The 22487-nt window shown below is 39.1% G+C and overlaps 2 protein-coding genes across 3 annotated transcripts in view; both read right to left on the minus strand.

Annotated features, from left to right (window-relative positions):
* LOC114662300 (brain-specific angiogenesis inhibitor 1-associated protein 2-like protein 2) overlaps nucleotides 1-18553 on the minus strand; it is a 43325-nt gene extending 24772 nt beyond the window's left edge. Inside the window, exons 1-3 of the mRNA XM_051934447.1 lie at nucleotides 17926-18553; nucleotides 11917-11992; nucleotides 5316-5402 (exon numbers count right to left, since the gene is read on the minus strand). Of these exons, the coding sequence (XP_051790407.1) occupies nucleotides 5316-5402; nucleotides 11917-11992; nucleotides 17926-17976 (214 nt within the window). The 5' untranslated portion in view covers nucleotides 17977-18553. The remainder of the gene's footprint in view (nucleotides 1-5315; nucleotides 5403-11916; nucleotides 11993-17925) is intronic.
* Nucleotides 18554-19902: 1349 nt separating this feature from the next.
* Nucleotides 19903-22487, minus strand: part of pla2g6 (phospholipase A2, group VI (cytosolic, calcium-independent)) — a 47854-nt gene continuing 45269 nt past the window's right edge. For both annotated transcript variants that reach the window (XM_051934427.1, XM_028816699.2), the window contains one exon: nucleotides 19903-20847. In XM_051934427.1, the coding sequence (XP_051790387.1) occupies nucleotides 20703-20847 (145 nt within the window). In that variant the 3' untranslated portion in view covers nucleotides 19903-20702. The remainder of the gene's footprint in view (nucleotides 20848-22487) is intronic.

Raw genomic sequence — 22487 nt, forward strand, 5'->3', positions numbered from 1 at the left:
GACCAGCGCTTCCCAAACTCGGTCCTGGGGACCCACTGTGCCTGCAGGTTTTTGTTCCAATCAGCTTCTGTTTTTAATTAAACTCCTGGGCTAATTAAGTGTTCAAGTTCAAGTTCAAGCACTTTATTGTCATTGTGTAACACAACAAAATTACTTTTTGTGACAGCCCCAAGGTGCATTTAAAGTCTAGCATAAGGAACCAACAAGCCTGAAAGTAGTGCCAGTTCATCACAAAATCAACTCCAACACACATCAGGCCAATTTAGAAAGCAAATCTTGGAGTTTCGTGTTTTAGGGTGCAAGACGGGAACTCGCACGTCACAGCGCGCGCGCGAGCACACACACACACATACACGAGCGCGTGCGTGCACACACAAATACACACACGCGCGAGCGAGCGAGCACACACACATGCGCGCGCACACACAGTCACAATGCTAATGCTGTAGTAAACACTATATGCTCGTACGGATGTTGACTATATGAGTGAGGCACGCCGACTCAGACGGAGAATAGGAGACGATTACCCACAATCCCACAGCCAGAGAGAGAGAAGAACCATCAGCTCAGTTGTGATCACATGATGCTCAGCAGACAAAGCGTATACATACTGCTCGTACTGCAAGACTTCGCTCGTTTATCAAGTCAAACCGAGGTTCCACTGTATTTCTAAATGTCTTTTAAATGTAAAAATCAGGCTGCTGTGCTTTTCTGAATATAGAATAAGAAAAAAATATTACCAGCTAATTAAATGAGATCAGTGTGATGAGGTGTTGTCACTGATTAGGAATCTGACTGGAACAAAAACCTGCAGCCACAGGGGGTCCCCAGGACCAAGTTTGGGAAACACTGAGCTAGATAGATAGATAGATAGATAGATAGATAGATAGATAGATAGATAGATAGATAGATAGATAGATAGATAGATAGATAGATAGATAGATAGATAGATAGATAGATAGATAGATAGATAGACTTGAATTTTAGTATAGTAGGCAGGATAACTGAGACAGACAGACAGACAGACAGACAGACAGACAGACAGACAGACAGACAGACAGACAGACAGACAGACAGACTGACTGACTGACTGACTGACTGACTGACTGACTGACTGACTGACTGACTGACTGACTGACTGACTTAACCACAGACTAATATTATTAGTTCACTTGAGCTGCATACTATTGAACATGCCACATATGGTACTTGGTTGTCCTTATGTTAACGATGCCATAAAGTACTAAAACCTTTTACATCATTCTCCTTTTCAGCAAAATTGCTTGTGAATGCCAAAGTTAATTACAATATTATCCATAATAAAAGGATGAATGTCTGTGTCTCTGTGAATCTGTGTGTCCATGCGATGGCACATCACAAACATTAACATTGCTTTTAAGAATCCCAATTCCAAACGGCACATAAGACAGATATATGCATTGCATTTGTCATTCCAACATCTGATGAAATAACAAATGCAATGTATTTTATAACTGCATGCATTACAAAACAACATTTCAGTGCATGGTGCACTGCAAACTTCACCACAGAGGTCTACATTGATTACTTAGATTAGGACCCGTCTTAGATGAGTACTGCAGTTAGTAATCATATAATGTGACCAGGGTTTACTTTATGGCTATCCCTTAGCTTTAAGGACAGAAGGCACTTTGCTTTTTATTTACTTAGTTAAGTCATTGCGCCATTTTCACTGGAAGTCACTGAAAGGACCTTTGTTCTTTTATCTGTAACTTCAGCAGAAGAACCAACTGCAACTTACTACAGCTATAAACTGCTATCTCTCATCTCTGTTTTAAGCCTTTGGTTTCTATTTGGATAACATGGGTTGAGCTTCCAAGGAAGGATTATTTAAGGTGTGGCCAGCTGCAAGAAGCTAAATCAGAGTCAAGAAGACTGATGCATTACGATATGATTTTCTATAATATTGTCTAGCATTAGAAACAAGGGACTTTGAGCTCAATGATTCTATAATTTTTTTTACTCAGAATTCTTCATGGTTCAGGTTTTGTATTTTGTTTTGTGATACCTTCAATGCCATTGTAAGTCCTTATCACTGCAATTTTCAGTTCTCACCTTCGGGTCCACTTTCCTGCATTTCTGTTCATAATCTAAGCAATGGGATGCAAGTATGGCTAGAGGTTCGTTTCCTTACCTGATACCAAAACTCTATCAGAAAGCCCTACTCAAAAATATTTTTGCATGCTTTTGTTCAGTTTTGCTTGTTCTATGAGCTGATTTTGTCTCACATTTTGGCTTCATGTTCTAATTGTTATTTTTTTAATATACATCTACTGGTGCTACTCAAAAAGTTTACCAATCACAGGACAAGTAAAGGACTGTCAGTTAGTCAATCGAAAGGCATTTTTTTTCAATGACCACTCGGCCACAATAAGAAGTATAAACAAATTAATTAAATTTGCTTTTTTGTCAGTCGATTAAGTTTCATTAAGTACTAACATTTAATAGACAATGTGGAAGTTCAGCCCCCGAACACAGACAGGCAGACACCAGATGTCCAAAAGTCACACATGTTAATGAACTTCTTTCTTCACTGCACACAGCACAATGCATAAATCAGCCACAATTACTCAGTCCATTCTTTATCTTCTCTTTTCTCTATTCTTCTGCCGCCCTCACTCCTCCACCCGTAAGCTCCGTCCTCTTTCTCCCGACTCCGGCTCGACTAATGGAGTGAGGCAGCCCCTTTTATAATGCCTCGGATGTGCTCCAGGTGCTTCAAGATGATCTTCCGGTGGCACTTCCTGGTTTTGTGGAAGTGCTGCAGCCCAAGGCTCTGTAATCATCTGGGTGCAACCTGGCGGTGGCCACGGGCCCCAACAGCGTTGAGCTTCTAAGCTCTGATCCCATGGCCCCCATGTGGATCAGGATGGCTACCCTCTCGAGGCCCGGGGGAGATATTGTCTTTCTCCTGGCCCTTGTGTGTGTGTTTGTGTGTGTGTGTGTTCACCCTGTGATAGACAGGTGCCCTGTCCGAGTGTTGTTCTTGACTTGTGCCCAGTGGTGGCTGAGGTAGGCTACAGCTTCCCCGTACCACTGCTCTGGATAAGGGGGTTAGTAGATAGATGGATGGATGAAAACATCTAATGGGTTGGAATTATTTAGTATTAAATTACCTGATAGGCAGCCTCTAACCTCACAACTAAAACAGAAATAACGGAATAGTCAGAAGGAGAACTGTTACATTTAGGATGTAAAACATGTAGTACTAGGGTGTTAGAACTGAGGTCAAAACAAATAGTGCAATGGGACCAGACTGCATATCAGGTCGGCTCTTAAAGTCTTGCTCTAAGCAGCTCTCCCCAGTTTTTCATTTGCTTTTTAACTGGTCTCTGACCTGTGGTATTGTACCTAATCTGTGGAAACAATCAATCATTACCCCTGTATCTAAGGTTTCTAGGCCAAGCTGTTTAAATGACTATAGACCAGTGGCACTTACATCTATTCCAATGAAATGCTTTGAACACTTGGTGAAACACATTTTAATGACAGAGACAAAGTCTTTTCAAGACAACAATCAATTTGCTTATTGTGCAAACAGAAGTGTGGAAGATGCTCTTCTTGTTATCTTACATCAGATCTATACCTTTCTTGATCAGCCTGGTTCATATGTCAGAGCACTATTTTTGGATTGTTCTTCAGCGTTCAATACTATACAGCCTCATATACTGATTGGGAAATTAAACAGTATGAATGTAAACCCATTTATCACACTATGGATTCAGAACTTTCTTTTAAATCGTTCACAGACAGTTAAAGTTCAGGACACTTTTTCAAAACCTCTTCATTCAAACACAGGAAGTCCACAGGGGTGTGTGTCTTATCACCATTACTGTTTACTCTGTACACAAGTGACCTGAGACAGAACAATGACCACTGCGCCATTATTAAGTATGCAGATGACACCATGATCATAGGATGCATATCTGGGGAGGATGAAAGCCACTATCTAAATCAAGTGGACTGTATGGTAAACTGGTGCAATAAAAACTCTCTCACTTTGAATGTAAAAAAGACCAAAGAAATTATATTTGATTTTAAGAGACAGAAATCTGTATGTTCACCTATTGTAGTTCTGGGAGAGGAGGTAGAAATAGTGAATGAATATAAATACTTAGGAACTTACCTAGATAACAATCTTAACTGGAATACAAATACAAAAAAATTATTTTCTAAATGCAACCAGCGCTTATTTCTCCTCCATAAACTCAAACTATTTAAAGTAGACAAGGACCTCATGTTGTCCTTCTATCGTAGTATGATCCAGTCCGTGATCACTTTCAGTTTCATTGCCTGGTTTAATAGTCTGACAAACCAAAACTCAAAAAAGCTCCAGCAGATTACGAAGTATGCAGCTAAAGTTATTGGGGCTGATGTAGATGATTTGACTAGTGTGTGTCAGAGGGCAATGCTAAAGAAACTGGAAATCATCTCAACTGATGACAGACATCCATTACATGTAGAACTAAACTTCAGTAAATCAGGAAGGATAGTTGCTTTGAAAACCCACACAAATCGCTCCAGAAACTCCTTTCTTCCTAGTGCCATACGACTTTTCAATAAGAAATATCAGAGATAATGTTCAAGATTTTGATATATATCCTGTTACCTTTTTTTTTTTTGGTGTAAATATGGGTTACCTGTTATTAGATGCAACTGAGAAGGCAACTTTCATGTTTTCTTGTGTAAACATGACTAAATAAAGAAACCTAAACCTAAAATAAACAAGCCAAGGCCGTAACTGAGAGTAAAAGAAAGGCCCGGGATGTGAAACAATAAATGTGGTCAAGGAAAGGAGGCAGAAGATTGAAAACCAAAAGATCTCGTAACCAGAACCAAGCTGTATGACACAAAATCATTGAAGCAAAATAGAATTCATAACCAGAGAGTCTATAACAAACAATTAATATTGATGGAGTTTTAGATTGAATCCACAAACCAGGACAAACCTTTAAAACCCTTGACCTGTAAAGTCATGTGGTCTGTGACCCCAAATTTCACTCCTAACATCCTAATAGCAGCCATCAACACTAAAGTCCCAAAATGGCAGTGCCCACAGTAAAAAACAAAAAACAAAATTGCATTGCAGGATAGTGAAAAAAATGAATAACATTAGAAAATAAAAAATAAATGTGAACATTTCATTAGGCATTTCAGTTTAATAATTATTTTTGCAACCTCAGGAACCATTAAGAAAAATTAAAAATCAGAGTCAAATCATGAAATCATCAAATATAACTTCATCTTAAAAGATATTTTGATTTAATATTTCTTACCCAATGTCCCTGAAGACACAGACTGCAGGGCTTGCTGTCCAACCTTTCCTAGGACTCCGTAATATGCATTACTGGCTGCAACCAAAGCTAAAAAATAAAAGTTAGTTTCTTGGTTTATTATCATGTAAATGTTCTGTCTTTAAGAAGTTGAATTTTCCAGTTATCTCTTTGGAAAACTGAGGTGACTCTTCTTTCATTTAAATTTTAGGCAGTTCCTGAAGCAAGATCTCAGGGAAGGGGCTCAGCCTTCATATAGTGGCAGATCATGTCTGCTAACGAATTCACCCAGTGAGACACCTTCTGTTTATTTCAAAACTAGCTGTACCACACGGCTTCGCCTGCGTGGTAGTGAAACAGGAGGAACTTTAAAAATCAGTAAACAAATTTAAAAAAAAAATGTAATAATTTGTATTGAGAAGAATTTAAATTGACAGCTTTTGTATCCAAGAGCCTCTTGATATTCAATATTTTTGGTTTTGCTATCGGGGCGAGAATGTAGCCAAAAATGTTAAAAATTGGCATGGTATCTCTGGCCAAGTGGAAGGTAGGTACCCTCCAATGTCAAACGTTGGTACTGTATTTGATCGTGTTCAGCTCTAATTGGAGTGCGTCACCTGTGTGGGGAGAAGAGCTCGTGGCTGTGATATCTCTGCCGATGAGCAGCTACCCTCTAAAACACACGTAGATGTGATCTCTCTATCAAAAATGTCAAACGTTATTCTTTAACAATCTGTAGATGATAATCAAACTGCTGAACAAACAAGTATCGCTAGCTAAGTGAAGGCAGAGTATGTGGTGAGAGGTAGAGCAACTCGAACAGACGCTGGCGCGTGAGTAAGGAGGGCCCCGCCCGGCTCCCTACTCCTGAGGTCCCACCTTCCCCTCCCCTCGGCCTGTCTCCCCTTCCTCTCGGCCCACAGCCTCTCTCTTGGATTTGCACGAATAAATCAGTGCCACAACCGAATTATAATACTTTATATATATATATATATATATATATATATATATATATATATATATATATATATAGTGGGATATGGCCGGCCAGTCATCCTGGCCAATACCCCCAGGCCGCCAGATGGAGCCCTTCCTACAGCATGGAGGTGCCCCGAATTCCAGCAGGGCATCATGTACATTGGAGTTTTCCTGTACAGCCCTGCTGGATAACGTCGGGGCCGCCAGGGGACGCTGCAGGGAGGACCAGAAACTTGTATTTTCACTACAGCCCGGAAAGTACGTCCCAGTTACAATGGACAGAGGAAATGACGTGCTTCTAGGTTGAAGAAAAATGAGTTTCCATCCGACCCGGAAGTGTTGCCAGTCACATGGACAGTGAGAAGAGAAACACTTCCGGGTCAAGAACTATAAAAAGGACTGTGGGAGATCCCAGGGTTGAGCTGAGTCGGAAGGAAGGGTGGCAACGCGTCTGGGAGTGGAGGATTATTGATTATTAGCATTGTGTATTGATTGTTTATGAGTATTGTGGAGTGGAGGGTGCTTGGTGCACATTATTATTATAAAATAAATAATAATTGGACTTTTATCTGGTGTCTGACGAGTGGTCCAAGGGTTCAAGGGAGCGATAGTGCCCCCTATCTGTCACTATATATATATTATATATATATATATATACACACACACAGTGGAACCTAGGTTCACGAACGTCTCGGTACATGTACAAATCGGTTTACGACCAAAAAGTTCGGCAAACTTTTGCCTCGGTTCACGACCACACACTCGGTATACGAACAAGCCAGTTTCCCTTTCGGTTTGTTCACACCGATGATTTCCGCACGTGTTGCATTGTTCTCGGTCAGATGTGCATGCTTGCACGTGCGTGCGTGCTTTCGCTATGAACTCTTTGTGCTCTATTTCATTTCCCTTCCGGTCCGTATGCGCTGATTACTGTATTTAAGCACGTGTTCAGCCTCTCCCTGTTCATTGTTCTCAGTCAGACGTGCGTACTTTACCTGTGAACTCTTTGTGCTCTACAGTATTTCGTGTGCTTTTGCAGTTAACCATGGCTTCTAAGCACTGTAACCTCCTCTCCACCCAGTTCCTCCTCACTTCATGCCAGAACTCAACTCATGCAAGATTAGTTTTCTTGGTGGTTTATGGTTAGTTTTTGTATTACGGTTTTTTCAAATGTTCATTTGTCAGTTCGTAGCGTGAATTGTTGCAATGTTACTTTTCTTGGTTGTTTATTAAGTTACGGATTTTTCAAATGTTCATTGTTTTTTCCCTGCGATCGGGTTGTAAGGCTATAGCGCGAACTGCTGCAATGTTACTTTCTTGGTTGCTTGTGGTTGGTTTTTAAATAAAGTTCGGATTTGTTCAAATGTTCCTTTTTTTTCCCCTGTGCTTAAAACTCATTAAAAAAAAAAAGCGTTTATACAGCGATCGGGTTGTAAGGCTATAGCGCGAACTGCTGCAATGTTAGTTTTCTCTGTTGTTCAAGGTTTTTTCAGTTTTATTCAATGATTTTACATTTAGTTTACTATTACGATGTGCATTCTATGGTGTAATTAACTATATTTGTGCTTAATCTTTAAAAAATATATATTTACATACAGTTTGTACCGTCTGGAACAGATTAATTGTATTTACATACAATCCTATGGGGGAAATTGCTTCGGTTCACGACCAAATCGGTTTACGACCAGAGTTTTGAAATGAATTATGGTTGTGAACCGAGGTTCCACTGTATATATATATATATAGTCATATGAAAAAGTTTGGGAGCCCCTCTCAGCCTGCATAATAATTGACTCTACTTTCAACATTGCATTTCCTAGGAACATCTGAGTACTGCTGTGTTTTCCGAACAAAGATTTTTTAGTGAAGCAGTATTTATTTGTATGAAATTTTATCAAATGTGAAAAACTGGCTGTGCAAAAATGTGGGTCCCCTTGTCATTTTGCTGATTTGAATGCCTGTCACTGCTCAGTGCTGATTACTAATAACACCAAATTGGTTGGATGAGCTCGTTAAGCCTTGAACATCATAGACAGATGTGTCCAATCATGAGATATAAAGGTATTTAAGGTGGTCAATTGCAAGTTGTGCTTCCCTGTGACTCTCCTCTGAAGAGTGACAGCATGGAATCCTCAAAGCAACTCTCAAAAGATCTGAAAACAAAGATTGTTGAGTCTCATGGTTTAGGGGAAGGCTATAAAAAGCTATCTCAGAGGTTTAAACTGTCAGTTTCAACTGTAAGGAATGTCATCAGGAATTATAGATGGAACAGAGCAAAGGATTTTAGAAAAATTGCTACAAGAACTTACAATGTACTTCAATTACAGTAATCAGCCTAAACATTACGACCTCTGCTAGATGAAGCAAGTGATGTTGACTATCACAATGGCACATGTCAAGATCAGAGCTATATTAGAGCATTAGCAGACATTAGGTACTCGTAGTCGACATGTTGAATGTAGAAGATATAGGCGGCTATAAAGACTTTAGTGACTTTAATGAGGGCCTTATTGCTTTAACCATATGACTGAGGTCAGAACAGTGAAGGCTATCCTGTCTAGTATAAACCAACAGAAGGGCTACTGTGGCACAAACCACAAATAATTATAATGACAGTTATAGTAATGTGCCATGACACAAAGTGCAACAAACTCTGCTGCATATGGGACTGCACAGCCAAAGCCCATGCTCATGCGACTCATCATCGAAAATACCTACAATGGACGTGAGAGCATCGGTACTGGAACTTGGATCAATGGAAGATGGTTACCTGGCCCATTGAATCCCATTCTCATTTGCATCATGTGGACATCTGGGTACACCTGCATCATTTACCTGGGGAAGAGGTGGCACCAGGATGTACTGTGGGAAAAAGACAAGCCTGTGGAAGGTGTGCAATACTTCGGAGAATGTTTTGCTGAGAAACCCTGTGCCCAGGCAGTCACGTTAATGTGAATTTGACACGTACCACCTATCTAAACATCATAACAGACCAGGTAAACCATGAAGCACTCTGCTCACAATGCTCTGAAGCATCCTTTGGGAAGCTAACTAATTGAGTATATACAACAGAGAACGGTTTTGAGCCAGACATTGCAGGTTTACGGCTGACAACCAACAGTTCTTCAAAATGATATTCTTTACAGTGTGAGTCCACTGCAATTTACTAGAGAAGGCCCTGGTATGGTTTATGGTTCTTTTTCAAGGTCTCACACCATTCGCCATTTTTTTCTGTATTCCATCATAACGGTAGATGACTTCTGAAACCCAATTCATTTTCCCAAGGTCACCTCAGCTTACATTAAGCATCTTCACCAAAATTTTTACTACAGTTTCCTCTGTGGAAGGATACCACCCATACTTGCCATGTTAAATCTCTTCCAAGAGGGCCCTTCCCTGACTGTTTATGCCTTACCAGTTGACCCAATGGTTAGTTCAGAGCTCAGTTACCGTTCAACCAACTTGTGCTCCATGGCCTATGTTCTCCAGTTCTAAATGTAACTTTGTCTCCAGTTTTTAGGAAATCAGTTAAATCATTAAGGTTTTGTTGGTCTCAAATACTGTAAAGGAATTTAAATCCAACCTGAATGTCTTTGTCCTTCTAAGCTATACCTGCCACGTTATTGTTCTCAGGTTAAAAGGGCATTGAAGACTCAAAGGATTATGAGCAGACAGCAGAGACTAAGAGAAGAAGAACTGATAAGAGGCTGACGTAGTAGTGGCCTCCTTTCATACAGAGTGGTTCCAGTTCACTGAGATACAGTTTACCTAGACATTGACTCATATCTGTTGGCAAACAATACCAAAGTTAAAATGAATGTCACATCTTCTCAGACACAACATTTTAGGATCTTTCCCAACATTATACTATCTCATTCCAATACACATGACCTGTTCCGCAGGCTTTGTCTACTCCAAGACCAAACAATCCCAAGACACAGAAGGTAATTCCTTAAAATCTTTTACATGTGGGGACCTTCTCAAAGACTACATTCACCATGCCCATTCCAATACACGTGCCAGTTGTGAAATTTTGAAATTACTGAGCCTTTGTCAGACTACATTACCTCATTCTGGACTTACACCTTTGTCTTCCATTTGACAATATCCTCCCATTCCAATGCAAATGCCTTTTCATCAACATTTTGACATACTGGATCTTCTCTGTAATTATACTACATCTTTCCAACGCTCACAATCTGTTTCTCAAGATGGAGACATTTTTCTTCATCTTGACATTTCTACTCGGGCCTAATCCAATAAATACATTTTAAGAATTTGTCAAATGTTGTGCTCTTTCAGACCACATTACTCCATTCCCAATGTAATCCTCAAGTTTTTAAAAATACAGGATTTTTGGTCAGGATACACTCCCTATTCCAACACCCTCTTCCTTGACAATTATGATACAATATATTCTTTTTTATTTGAATCTACACTTCTGAATTTCAACAGTCGCGACTTCTTTTATGAAAAGTAAATGTCCTGGGATCTCTTTACTATGCAGGGGTGTCCAACTCTGGTCCTGGTGGGCTTCAGTGGCTGCAGGTTTTCATTCTAACCATCTTTTTAATTGGTGATCCTTTTTGGCTGCTGATTAACTTGTTTTGCCTTAGTTTTAAATGACAAGCCTTAGACCACTTAGTTGTTTCTTTTTCCTTACTGAGTAGCCAAACAATAATGAGACACAAAACAAGCTGCCACATGACCAGCTCACCTGAAAATAAAAGAATGGTGAAGGTCTCGGTCATGCTGGTCTGCTCAGATCATCAAAACATCTTCACGATTGTCTTAGAAAAAAACAAACACCAACAGTCTGCTGTGACAGAATGAGAGCAGAAACAAGTCACGATATTCAATAACAGCTTTAATTAACAGCAAGAATGTGAAATTGGCTGGAGTTTGATGTTCCAATTTAGCTGGACATCTGTCGCCTCATTTCTGTTTGGCGGCCATTTACTGAAGAAACAAATCAATTCAGAGGACTGAATCCTTAAAAACAGGGCTATTAAAATGAAGGGAAAAGAAGTTAATTAGCAGTGAAAACTAAAACTGCCCGCTGATTAGGAAAAGGGTTAGAATGAAAACCTGCAGCCACTGCGGCCCACCAGGGCTGGAGTTGGACGCCCCTGTACTACAGTTACCCAATGCCAATCTATTCCCATTAAAACACTGGATCTTATCTGGACCATTTAAACATGCAAACACTGTCCCACTGTCATGCAGTTTCTTCACCTCCAATTCCAATAATTATGACTTCTTCCTGTAAATCTTTCCATATTAGATCCTCTACGATTATTCAACCATTATCCAAAATCTGTTCTATGAGAATGTGAAATTATGAATCTCTTCAACAAATCTCATTCCTATGCCTCCTAAATTTTGGCTCAATTTAGACAACAGCTCCATTTCAGCACACATGAACAGCTCTTTGGGTTTTGACACAAGTATCTTTATGGAGACAACACTCTCTGATCCCAGCACATATGGAAAGTTTGGAGAGCCCAGTATACCAAAAATATTTAGAAAGAGTGCAGATTCTTCATTGACATTCATCTAGCTTTCAGCATTGCTCATGGTGACATAAGTCATCAGCAGTACTTCTTTACCTCAGACGCTTTCTCACCCTGAAAAGCTTGGACGTAGTTATTGCCCAATGACACCAGTTTTTGCAGGCTGGGATTGAAGGTCTCTATTATGCTCTGTAAAATAGAAATCAGAGAAAAAAACATAAGTCACTATTACCATTTTTGAATGTTGGATATTATGAAATAGCTTCAAAATAGCATTAGCAACCACTCTTTAATAAAATCTCAAGAAGCAGAAATGGAACAATGAAGAATGCAGATATCTTTGGAGTAAAGATTCTTCAGCAAAAACTAATATACTTTTCTTCAATCTTTTTAACAGAAGGACTCATATTTGAGGATATCAGAATGTACACTAGGACTTTGAGAGAAAAGGGACAGTGCGTTAAAAGATTAACAGATAAGTTCAGTATTTTTAAAGGCAAAGTTATTTCTTCACAAACATGGTATATGTGGATTTGCAACATGAAACTGTGTTCTAACGTTAAGCACTTTCTAAAAAGTTAAAAAAATATTTCTCATACTGGTGCTTTACAATGAACTGTATGTAGCACTGAGGACAACCTTAACTTACCAAATATGTCCATTTTCCAGGCCAAGACAATTGTCAAGTACACAATTTTTGGTCAGGTTGCACTCCCCATTCCAACACCTCCTTCCTTGACAATTTTGAGATACTGCTTCTTCTTTAAATGTACTCTCCTGAATTCCAACCACCATGATTTCTTTTATGAACTATAAATATCCTGGGGCTTCTTTTATGCTACAGCTTCCCAATTCCAACCTATTCCAATTAAAACAGCAGATCTTATCTGGATCATTTCAACATTAACATTGAACAGTTTTGATCTGCACCTTCTGTAATACGTTTATCACATATTCCTGGTACTAATTTTCTCGTGGTCAGGATATATTTTCTCACATAAATATGGAAGCAAATCTACACAAGACCAAGCACATGGCATGAAAAGGTAACTGTGATTTGTCTTTCAAGAGGAAATCACTCACCCGGGGGGAGAAAGGTTGTTGCGCAGGAAGACTAAGTGCTGAGCTACTGCGCTTCTTTTAAAAATGGCTGAATCTCACAATATCGTTTTTTTTTTCTTTTCAAAAATGACATGCATAAACTGTTTTGGATGGTAAAACGGGCATATTTGGTAAGTTTTTAATCTTTTCCTCTGTGCCCCACAGCATCCAATGTAAAGCACCAGTACAAGCAAGATGTATTTTTAAGCTAAATGCTTAACTTTAGAACACAATTCTGCAGGGCAAATGCATATCCTCTTTAATAAAATCTCTTTGTGCATCCAGGTGTTTGTGTGTGTGTCTTCTGGTGAAGTGCGCATGCGCGGGGCTTCTGGTAAAGTGTGCATGCGTGGGGCACGGTGCGATGCGCGATATTAATGTCAGAGAAAGTTAGAGGTGTTTTACGGAAATACAAACCAGTATTACTGCGAGAGGAAATTAAAGGTACACAATACAGTGACGCATATTACAGCCACATACAAGCCAGTATTACTGTCAGAGGAGATTAAAGGCATATTACTGACGCGCACGCCTGTATTACCGCCAGAGAAAATTAAAGGTATATTACGGACGTACAAGACAGTATTACGGTCACAGAAAATTAAAGACACACAATACATGGCGGCAGCCCACGAAGAACGGTCAGCTCAGCAAGTAAACATCAACAAAAGAAAGGCTGAAAGAAAGAAAAATACGACCAACAAAAAGAATGAGGTCAAAGTCCCTTGCCATTTAAGTAACGGGCTAAATGACTAGTATACAATGTTTATAAAGAAATAACTTCGACTTGAAAAAACACCATACTTATCCTTTAAATGGAGAAGGCAAACTAGCAGTGAAAAACAATAGACAGGTAAACTTTTAGAGGAATATTATTTAACAACTGAAAATACTAAAATGAATCAACAGTCAAATAGCAGAATCGAGGTTAACAGCCAAACAAAAACTAAAAAAAAAATTTCCCTAATTAAGAAAAAAAAAAGAAAGAAAGAACACACACCAAGTTAGTTTCTTCAGTATCCAAAATGTTGGACACTGATTATGCCGTGCTACCATCTTATACAGGTGTGTAGGAACATTTTGCAAGTTGATTGAATACACAAGTAAAAATTTGACTGAACTCTGTACACATAGCAATACTACTGCTACTGCTATTACTACACATAGGAAGATATGACTGAAAAAGTGACAGGAACCATGTCTAACATGACTGGCCACAGGCACTGCAACTGTAAAATAATGTGATGTTGGCCGTGGCCATGTAGTAACATCAGTATCCAAAATGTTGGACACTGATTATGCTGTGCCACCATCTTATATAGGTGTGTAGGAACATTTTGCAAGTTGATTGAATACACAAGTAAAAATCTGACTGAACTCTGTACACATAACAATACTACTGCTACTGCTATTACTACACATAGGAAGAGATGACTGAAAAAGTGACAGGAACCATGTCTAACATGACTGGCCACAGGCACTGCAACTGTAAAATAATGTGATGTTGGCCGTGGCCATGTAGTAACAGCCATAAACAAACAGAACACAGAATGGCAGCAAAATGACATTGTTTAATTTTATCATTATGCTGGCAAATACTTTCAAAGCAAAATACAGCTGTTTACATTTATGCATAATCAATTGAAAATTGAAAAATAACAAGATTACTGCCGACTAGTGACTGCTATGATTTAGTTTCAATTTGAAATAAGTTTAGCTTTCCTGTTGCATTTTGTTGTACCAGTTGAAACTCGTGTTAGTTTTTTGAAAGTTATTTAATTTAAATTTTTCAGTAGCATTTTGTTTATCACAGGCTTCACCATTTTGTGGAACGGTTGCTACCGTGCTGCTTAGGAAATAAACCAGAAGTGTACCGTGAGTAATGTCACCATCAAGAAATCACGCCCATCCACTTCCTGATCACTCCAGTTTGTAGAAAAAAAAACACAAAGTGTCAGCATGAGTTTCTTTAGTTAGAGTCCCAGGCAAACAAATTTGAACTACAAGTTTGAGTTTTGAGTTTCGTTTTTATGATCGTGTATTTTGATTCTTGGTTATGAATTTTTGCCTGTGCTCTGATTAACATTTTATCTTCTGTTCCCTTCCAAAACAATTTCCTTCCTCACTCATTCTGCCAAAACAGCGATTCTGACTAACACTTCTCCGTGCCACTTTAAACAACAGATAAGACAAAATGTACAGCATCAGAGCCACACTAAAACAACGGGACTAGCTCTTTTATAGGGAGACATGCTTTTAAGATGCTGTAGACAGAACAAGTGACCCAGAATCTGCTACTGCTACCCAACTATTAATCCACCAAACCATTTTCAAAGCCCACTTAATAAATACATGTCCCATGGGGAATAGAGTCCATAAAAGCCAGAAGTGGGAACAAACTCTTTAAGGATGGGGAATCAAGTTGATTTTACTAACATTAAATACTTGGATTTCAGTACTGAAATTTTGAATTCCTTTATACCAGAGAACCGCGTAAATGAACAAAATATCCTTGAAAAACATAAAAGAAAATCTTACCAAAAACGAATAACTAATAATTTCAAAACAGATTGAGAAAATGACATGACTTCATTAAAATTATAGTTTTTTTAACATTTTATTGAATTTATTAAAATCAAATAACATTGCATACAAGCAAGTCAAGTTTTACAAAATCAGGTTCGAAACAAATCAACCTCCACCCATGAGAAAGAGAGCTAGTGCAACAAAGTAAAACTTTAATAGTAGGAAAAATAAGCAAGCAAGTAAATAAATAAATAGAATTTAAAAAGGGAACATAATCCACTTCCTCAATTTAAATGCCTATTCTAAAATGTTATCGATTAGATCTTGCCAGGTTTTGAAAAAGTTTTGCACAGATCTTTTAAGTGAGAACTTGATCTTTTCCAATTTCAGATCATATATAACATCAGTTATCTACTGATTTAAAAGAGTTGAGTTAGGATTCTTCCAGTTGAGCGAGACAAGTCTATGTGCTAATCTTTATATATAATCTTCATTTGGATCTTGATCTTTGTTTGTCCGCGAATTCACTGCCTTGTGTGGTGTTCCTGCTGTGTTCAGTAGAGGGCAGTAATGATGTAGGAGGACAGGAAGTGAGGGGGAGGATCGTTGGATGAGGTTGGAGTGTGGTGATTAAAGAGGATTGAACTAAAGGAGACTACGTGCTGTTTGTACCGGCTGAATACACAACACCTTGGTTGTTACTTTTGTTTACAAACACTCAATAGCACTCTTTGTGTTTAGATCTGGCGTCGACACCGTGCTTTGTGTTTAGATCTGGCGTTGACACCTGCTTCGTTGTCGAGACTGTGGTTTTTTGTGTTTCTATCGACCGTCGTTGGCAGCACTTCATCCAAATCGAATGTTCACCCACTTCTTGGAGTCGGCAGTCAGAGTATATAAGTCGGGCACACTTCTGTGATTTTCCATCAGTCGGCGTTTGGAGTTCAAGAAAGAAGCATTGGTTCTTCCTTACTCTTTGGATTGCCACAAAGCAACCTGAGAGATTGGAGAAAGGTTGAGAAGAGATCGTGAGAGGAAACGACAGCGTCATGAAAACGAGATGGACTGTGAATGGAGAGAAGCAGAAATGCTCCTCCACCACCACATAATTACTATTCAGACAGTGATTCCGAGTAGGCCGTTCCTATCGAATTATTGTCCAAGGGTTTTGTTTTGTAATTTTGTTTCCCTTATAAAAAATCATAATGCTGTGCGACGAAGGGCCCAGTTCACGACTGGCAGCCGCGTTTAAACAGGGAGCCCTTCACAGACAACTTTAACACGCGCAACGTAGTTGGGTGCACATGGCTAGTAGTAAAATAAAGGCAATGACAGTTTGTTTGTCCTTCTCCACTTTAAGCCCCTCTGTGAGCCCACCAACCACAGCTGTTAGTGGATTAGGAGGGACTGTGACCCCCAGGCTGTCTGAAAGGCATTTAAAGATTTTGGTCCAGAATGATGTTAATTTGGTGCACACCCAGGACATGTGGCCCAATGAGGTTGGAGCTCGATTGCAGCGATCGCAGGTTGGATCTTGCCCTGGAAACATTTTGGACAATTTTAAACGAGACAGATGTGCTTGATATATAATTTTAAGTTGATTAATTGTATGCTTTGCGCATATGTTTTAGTCTGTAAAACAAATATGTTGTGCTTCTGTGTGCCGTTACATGTTATACTTTACTGTATTTGTAAATGGAAGCATAATGTAACATTACATTCTCAGACTCACTTAATCAATTTCAGGGATGAAGGAGCCAAAGACTATCTCAGCAGCATCCAGCACAAGGCTGGACCCAGTCCTGAATGGGATTGTAGCACATCAAAGGGCCAATTCAAAGTTATATGGGGGCCAATCTGCAATCTCTTATCAGTCTAGTATGGACATCTTTGGGATGTGGAAGGAAAAACAAAAAACCTTTAGAAAAACTCAGGAAAACACAAAGAAAAGGTACAAAGTCCACGCAGGTGATCATGTATAGGATGTGAATTGCAGGATTATTTATCTTTGAAGTTACAGTGCTAACCACTGTACAACCTCAAACGAAAATGCGCTGTATAAAAACTGAATGGATGTGAAAGACAGAGATCAGATACATGGAAGGGTGTTGTCGTCTCTAAGAAGATTTCAATAAATAGACACAGACATAATAATACAGGTAAATAACAACATGGTGCAAAGTACTATATTAAAACCCAGGGAGACAGAAATGATACTGTAAAGTGCTGCCTAAAAGTTAGTCACATAATAAAAAGGACAGCAAGAGGCATATATTGACAGGAAATACAACAAAGTTGTACAGCCTTTCAGACTTGTTTCAGAATAGAGTGAAAATGGAGGAAATGTAGCACCTGGACCATCACCCTGAAGGTTCCTCTGTAGAGCGGAACAGAATACCGAACAGAAGGCAACCAGAGCAGGTGCCACAGACCACATGAATAGCAGAGTCTGAAATAATTAAGGGACTTTCCACACAAACAAAAATTAAACTCACCCCATAAATGCTGAGTGTTGAAGTGTAGAGCAAATCTCCAGAGAGCGCCATGCTAAGAATAGGCAGACACACAGGTGGTGGTGGTGGTGGTGGTGATGGTGCTGGTAAGGGAGGGGGTGCTCTAATTGCCTCTCCTTGCAGTGTCTCGGAACAGCGGCCTTCCTCAGATCAGTTTCCCCGTTGCACTGAATGGTCCATTCTGCACTCAGGGCTATGAATAATTGAAGACCATAAACCTGATCTGTGAACTCCCCCAAGTACAGGAGTCAAGGAGATGGCAACACCTAAAAGAGCTGCTTCATAATAAAGCACCTGAGAAATATCTGTTAATCTCGTGGACTATGGAATCGCAGGAGAGCAAAACCACTGCCTGCTGCCCAGACATTCTGTACATTTGGAACCCAACAGTTCATGCTGGTTGTAAACCAGCGAGTTGTTTACCACCGGGCTTGATTTCTGAAATTGGAACAAGGCAGCCAATAACAAATGTTCTTATTTATCAAGTGGAGCATATTAAAAAGTAAACATACAGCATATTAAAAATATATCAAACCAGCTCAAGAGCGATGCAGAGTCAAGGCTGATCAGGTTGGTTCGCAGCAGCAGAGCAAAGATAAGTCTTGCAGGGACACCCCCATCAAGTTGCAAAACATTTTTAGTGACATAATTACAGCCAAGCAAAATGCAGACAAGATGTTTATTGCATTTACATACAATTAATGTAATAATGAGATGATATATAAACTGCATATCAATAACAGATCAACTGTGTCAGAGAAATGCTTACAAGGTACAACAATAAATATTAAAGATTAGCTCAAGTAGTCTCGACCTTTGAGCTCAAATGCTTTTGAAGATCCTGTAATAAAGGCAGTAAGGAATTATTTGCCTATCTGTGACATCACTTAATAGGCATTGAAAATGTAAGCAAAAAGGGCCGGAGGTGACAGAGAATAGACACATTTTCACTTTCCCTTCTACCTGCAAAACCCAGAAAGGAAAGACAAAGGGATCTGAGTGGTGGTCTGTCAAGGTCTCACTCCCCTACACTCCGCAACTCAGTGTGAGTGAGAATTAACAAAGGAAGTGCATTTTGAAATGGGCGGACATATCACCAAAACTGCTATGCATCCTCCTCGATGTATGAAGCTGATACACACAAAAACATACAAACCGAAACATAAGGTAAAAGACAATTACTTCAGTTTATATTAAAAAAGAAAAACGTCAAAGTATGATTAACACGTCAAAAATATTGTTAAAAATTCAAGTTCAAATAAAGTCTCTATAAATAGTCAGGTATATCATTAACTACAATTTAAATAAAACGGATGTCTCATTAGAATAAGGCTTTATTTTTTGTTTGGATTTGAATTTCACATTATTAAATCACCTCCGCTCTTGAACTATTAACTTTTCTCTTTTCAACAGTCAGTAACGCAAAACTTGCAGCACATAATTATGTAGTTTCCTTCAGCTTCTTCCTTCCTTCTTATACCATGTGTGGTATAACTAATTCAAACATTTTCCTTTATGGTATGCCGTAAATGTCACTTCAGATTATGCGCTTTCAAAGTCAGCAACTTTTTTGTAAGGCGGCGTAATCAAACAAAGATTGGATTATCGGGATAATGAATGGACTCAAGATTTTTGTTTGCAGTGGACATTTTACTAATCAACAGCATTATACTAGAAATCTCCATCAGCTGTTTATTATTTAAATGCACTTCAATAATTTAAACCTTATATGTAATTCAAGGGCTCCTACATATTATCTTCTTTATTTATTTATTTGTTTTGTTTACTTTACAGAGTCCTGCTAGTAAACTGCAACTTATTTCTCATTTATTGAACTCATCACATAAATCACATTCTATCGATTATATTATCTTTATTAATATGCCAAATTTTTTAATCCACAGAATATTTGGTAGTTTATTGTGGGAAACGGATCAAGTTTAAGATTTATGCACTTAATTATTATTTTTTTTTGTAAAGCAGTAGGAGGCAACACCCTCTAGTGTTCAAACTAAAAAATACTACTGAGAAGAGGTCACTTGTAATTTTACAGCCGGAATAAACGAAGTCAGTTTGCAACAGAGCAGCAGTACAACTTTCTGGAGTCAGTACTTAATGGTCTTAACTGCATGTGGACTGTGCAAGCTTTTCCAAAATAGCCAAGTATTTTATCTTCATTCCATAATATTTTCCACATACATTAATATTAAATACAATTTCAAGTTTGAAAGTTAATACCTCATCAAATAAATATGCTTTGTTCAGCATAATCAATATCAAAGAAACCTATTCAGGATCAACAGCTAGGCAGTCCATATAGAAAAATATACATAAAAGATGGGTCCTTTGGTTTTAACTACCATTATAAATTGATCAACCTGCTGAAAACCCACATGTGGGGATATCTGCCAAGAAAAATGTTCAGTTTTTATCAACGGCATTAAATTCAATATTATATGCACTAATACATATGTATGAGCACATACAGCCGTTAGTAATCTTCTTAGTAATTAGTGGAAGACTAATAAAGAAGCTATAGAAAAAGCCCACCTCATGAGTTTGAACAGGTGCTGTTACATTTAACTGAAAAGCAGAAGGCTATGTTCAGACACCCATGCCTTGGATCTGTCAGTTTGTTCTTTCTAGGAACATCACTTGTCTTTTCTGTTTTGCTAGATGCTGTCAAAAACCTACATTCAATAGGAATAACCCGTTTGAGACTGGCAGCAGTCTCTCCATCGTCACTCATTTGTCCATAGTTAGGCTTCCAGAAGCCACTGAGCCAGTTTCTGAATTTGCTCTCTCTGCTCATAGATGTAGATCTGCGTCTCCCAGAGCATGTGAACCAGGACGGCATCCTGAGTCTCATCCAACGTTACCTCCATGGAGAACTGGGGACTCAGCCTGCAATTGTGGAAATGTAAACAGATAAGCAATTTAAAAATTTTCCTTCACAAAATCTTTACTTTTGCAAAATGGAAAGAGAAATGTTTTATATTAACAAATGTTTAACTTTGAGATAAAGTGTAGACTCTTCAGTACAAGGGTCAATACTCTGAAATTCAGCGAGATCCTTCCCTTTGTAATCTTAATACAGGGTTAGCCAAAATAAAGTACCACATTTCTTAAGGTCATTGCGCGAGGTAGAGGCGGCTGAGTGGGTTGGGGGGTCCTTTGATAGGCGATCCCTTGCAGTTTTCAGTCAGCAACATGCCTTGCTCTGGTGTGCACCGTGCTTTCACTGTCGAAGTGTTCTTCAAAAACAATGAATCCATCATCACTAAGCAGTGCGCTTTTTGAATGCACTTCAGCATTCCTCCTAACGGTGACGTCCCAAATCGGAAAACAATTCTTCAGTGGGTGGCTAAATTTAGACAGACGGGTACAACATTGAACAGAAAATGTCGAGGCCGTGCTCGGACTGTACGAATGCCTGAAAACATCCAAGCTGTAAGGGCATCAATTCTAGGCGTTCAGCACATTTTTGCCTTTGACATTTCCAACACATCTTTGAGGAGGATTTTGCATGAGGACCTTAATTTCCATCCAAACAAAATGACTGCAGTGCAGGAACTTACTGAGAGAGTCTAGGAGAGCTGAGTTGTGCACAAACATTCTGCAAATCATTCATCAAGATGCCATCATTATGTGCAGTGACGAGGCACATTTCTACTTGAATGGTTGGGTAAATAAGCAAAACTTTCGCTACTGGGCTGAAACCAACCCTCGTGAACTTCATCAGAGACCCTTGCACAGTAAGCATGTTACAGTTTGGTACGCCATTGCAGAAGTTGCCATTGTGGGCCCTTACTTTTTTTGGATTCTAGAGAACTTATTGCAGCACCAACTGAAAGAAATGGATGTGGTGGATGCCTGGTTTCAACAGGTTGGAGTGACAGCTCATACGGCGCTGAGATCCATGAAAGTTTTGCGGGAGATGTTTCTGGGGAAGTTGATCTCCCTGCGAGGTGATGTCGGGTGGCCTTCATGTTCACCTGACCTCAATCCGTGCAATTTCTTCTTGTGGGGCTATCTCAAGTGGAAGGTATACACACACCGACCTCAAAACCTTAAGGCCCTCAAGGATGCTATTCCCCTTTAAATGCCCGAACGAGTCACACGAGTGTTCAGAAATCGTCTCGAAGAGTGATGGCCACCACCTTGAAGACATCATTTTTAAAACATAGTGAAAAAAATCTATTTTGTATACCCTTTCATGTGCCGTAATGAAATGTATTTTATCTTCTAGGGTTTTTGGCTCACCCTGCATTTACTGTCGAATTCCCACTTGCATAACACCAGAAAACAGAGGTTAATAATTCTGTAGCTTTAGAGAATACCTCAGTTGACCCTTCATCCCCTGATTTAGATTATGCTAGAATGATTCCAAGTTAGAATTAATCCATTGTTAGAACTGCCTTATGCAATTACTTATATGAATTAGGAATGCATTGTCCGGAGGAAATGAAGGAGAAATGCTTTACATTAACAAAGTTTTTCCTTAAGTTAAGTGCAAACTCTGGAATTCAGTATTATTAAGAGAA

Source organism: Erpetoichthys calabaricus, chromosome 12, assembly GCF_900747795.2.
Source record: "Erpetoichthys calabaricus chromosome 12, fErpCal1.3, whole genome shotgun sequence".
In the NCBI taxonomy this organism is placed as follows: Eukaryota; Metazoa; Chordata; class Cladistia; order Polypteriformes; family Polypteridae; genus Erpetoichthys; species Erpetoichthys calabaricus.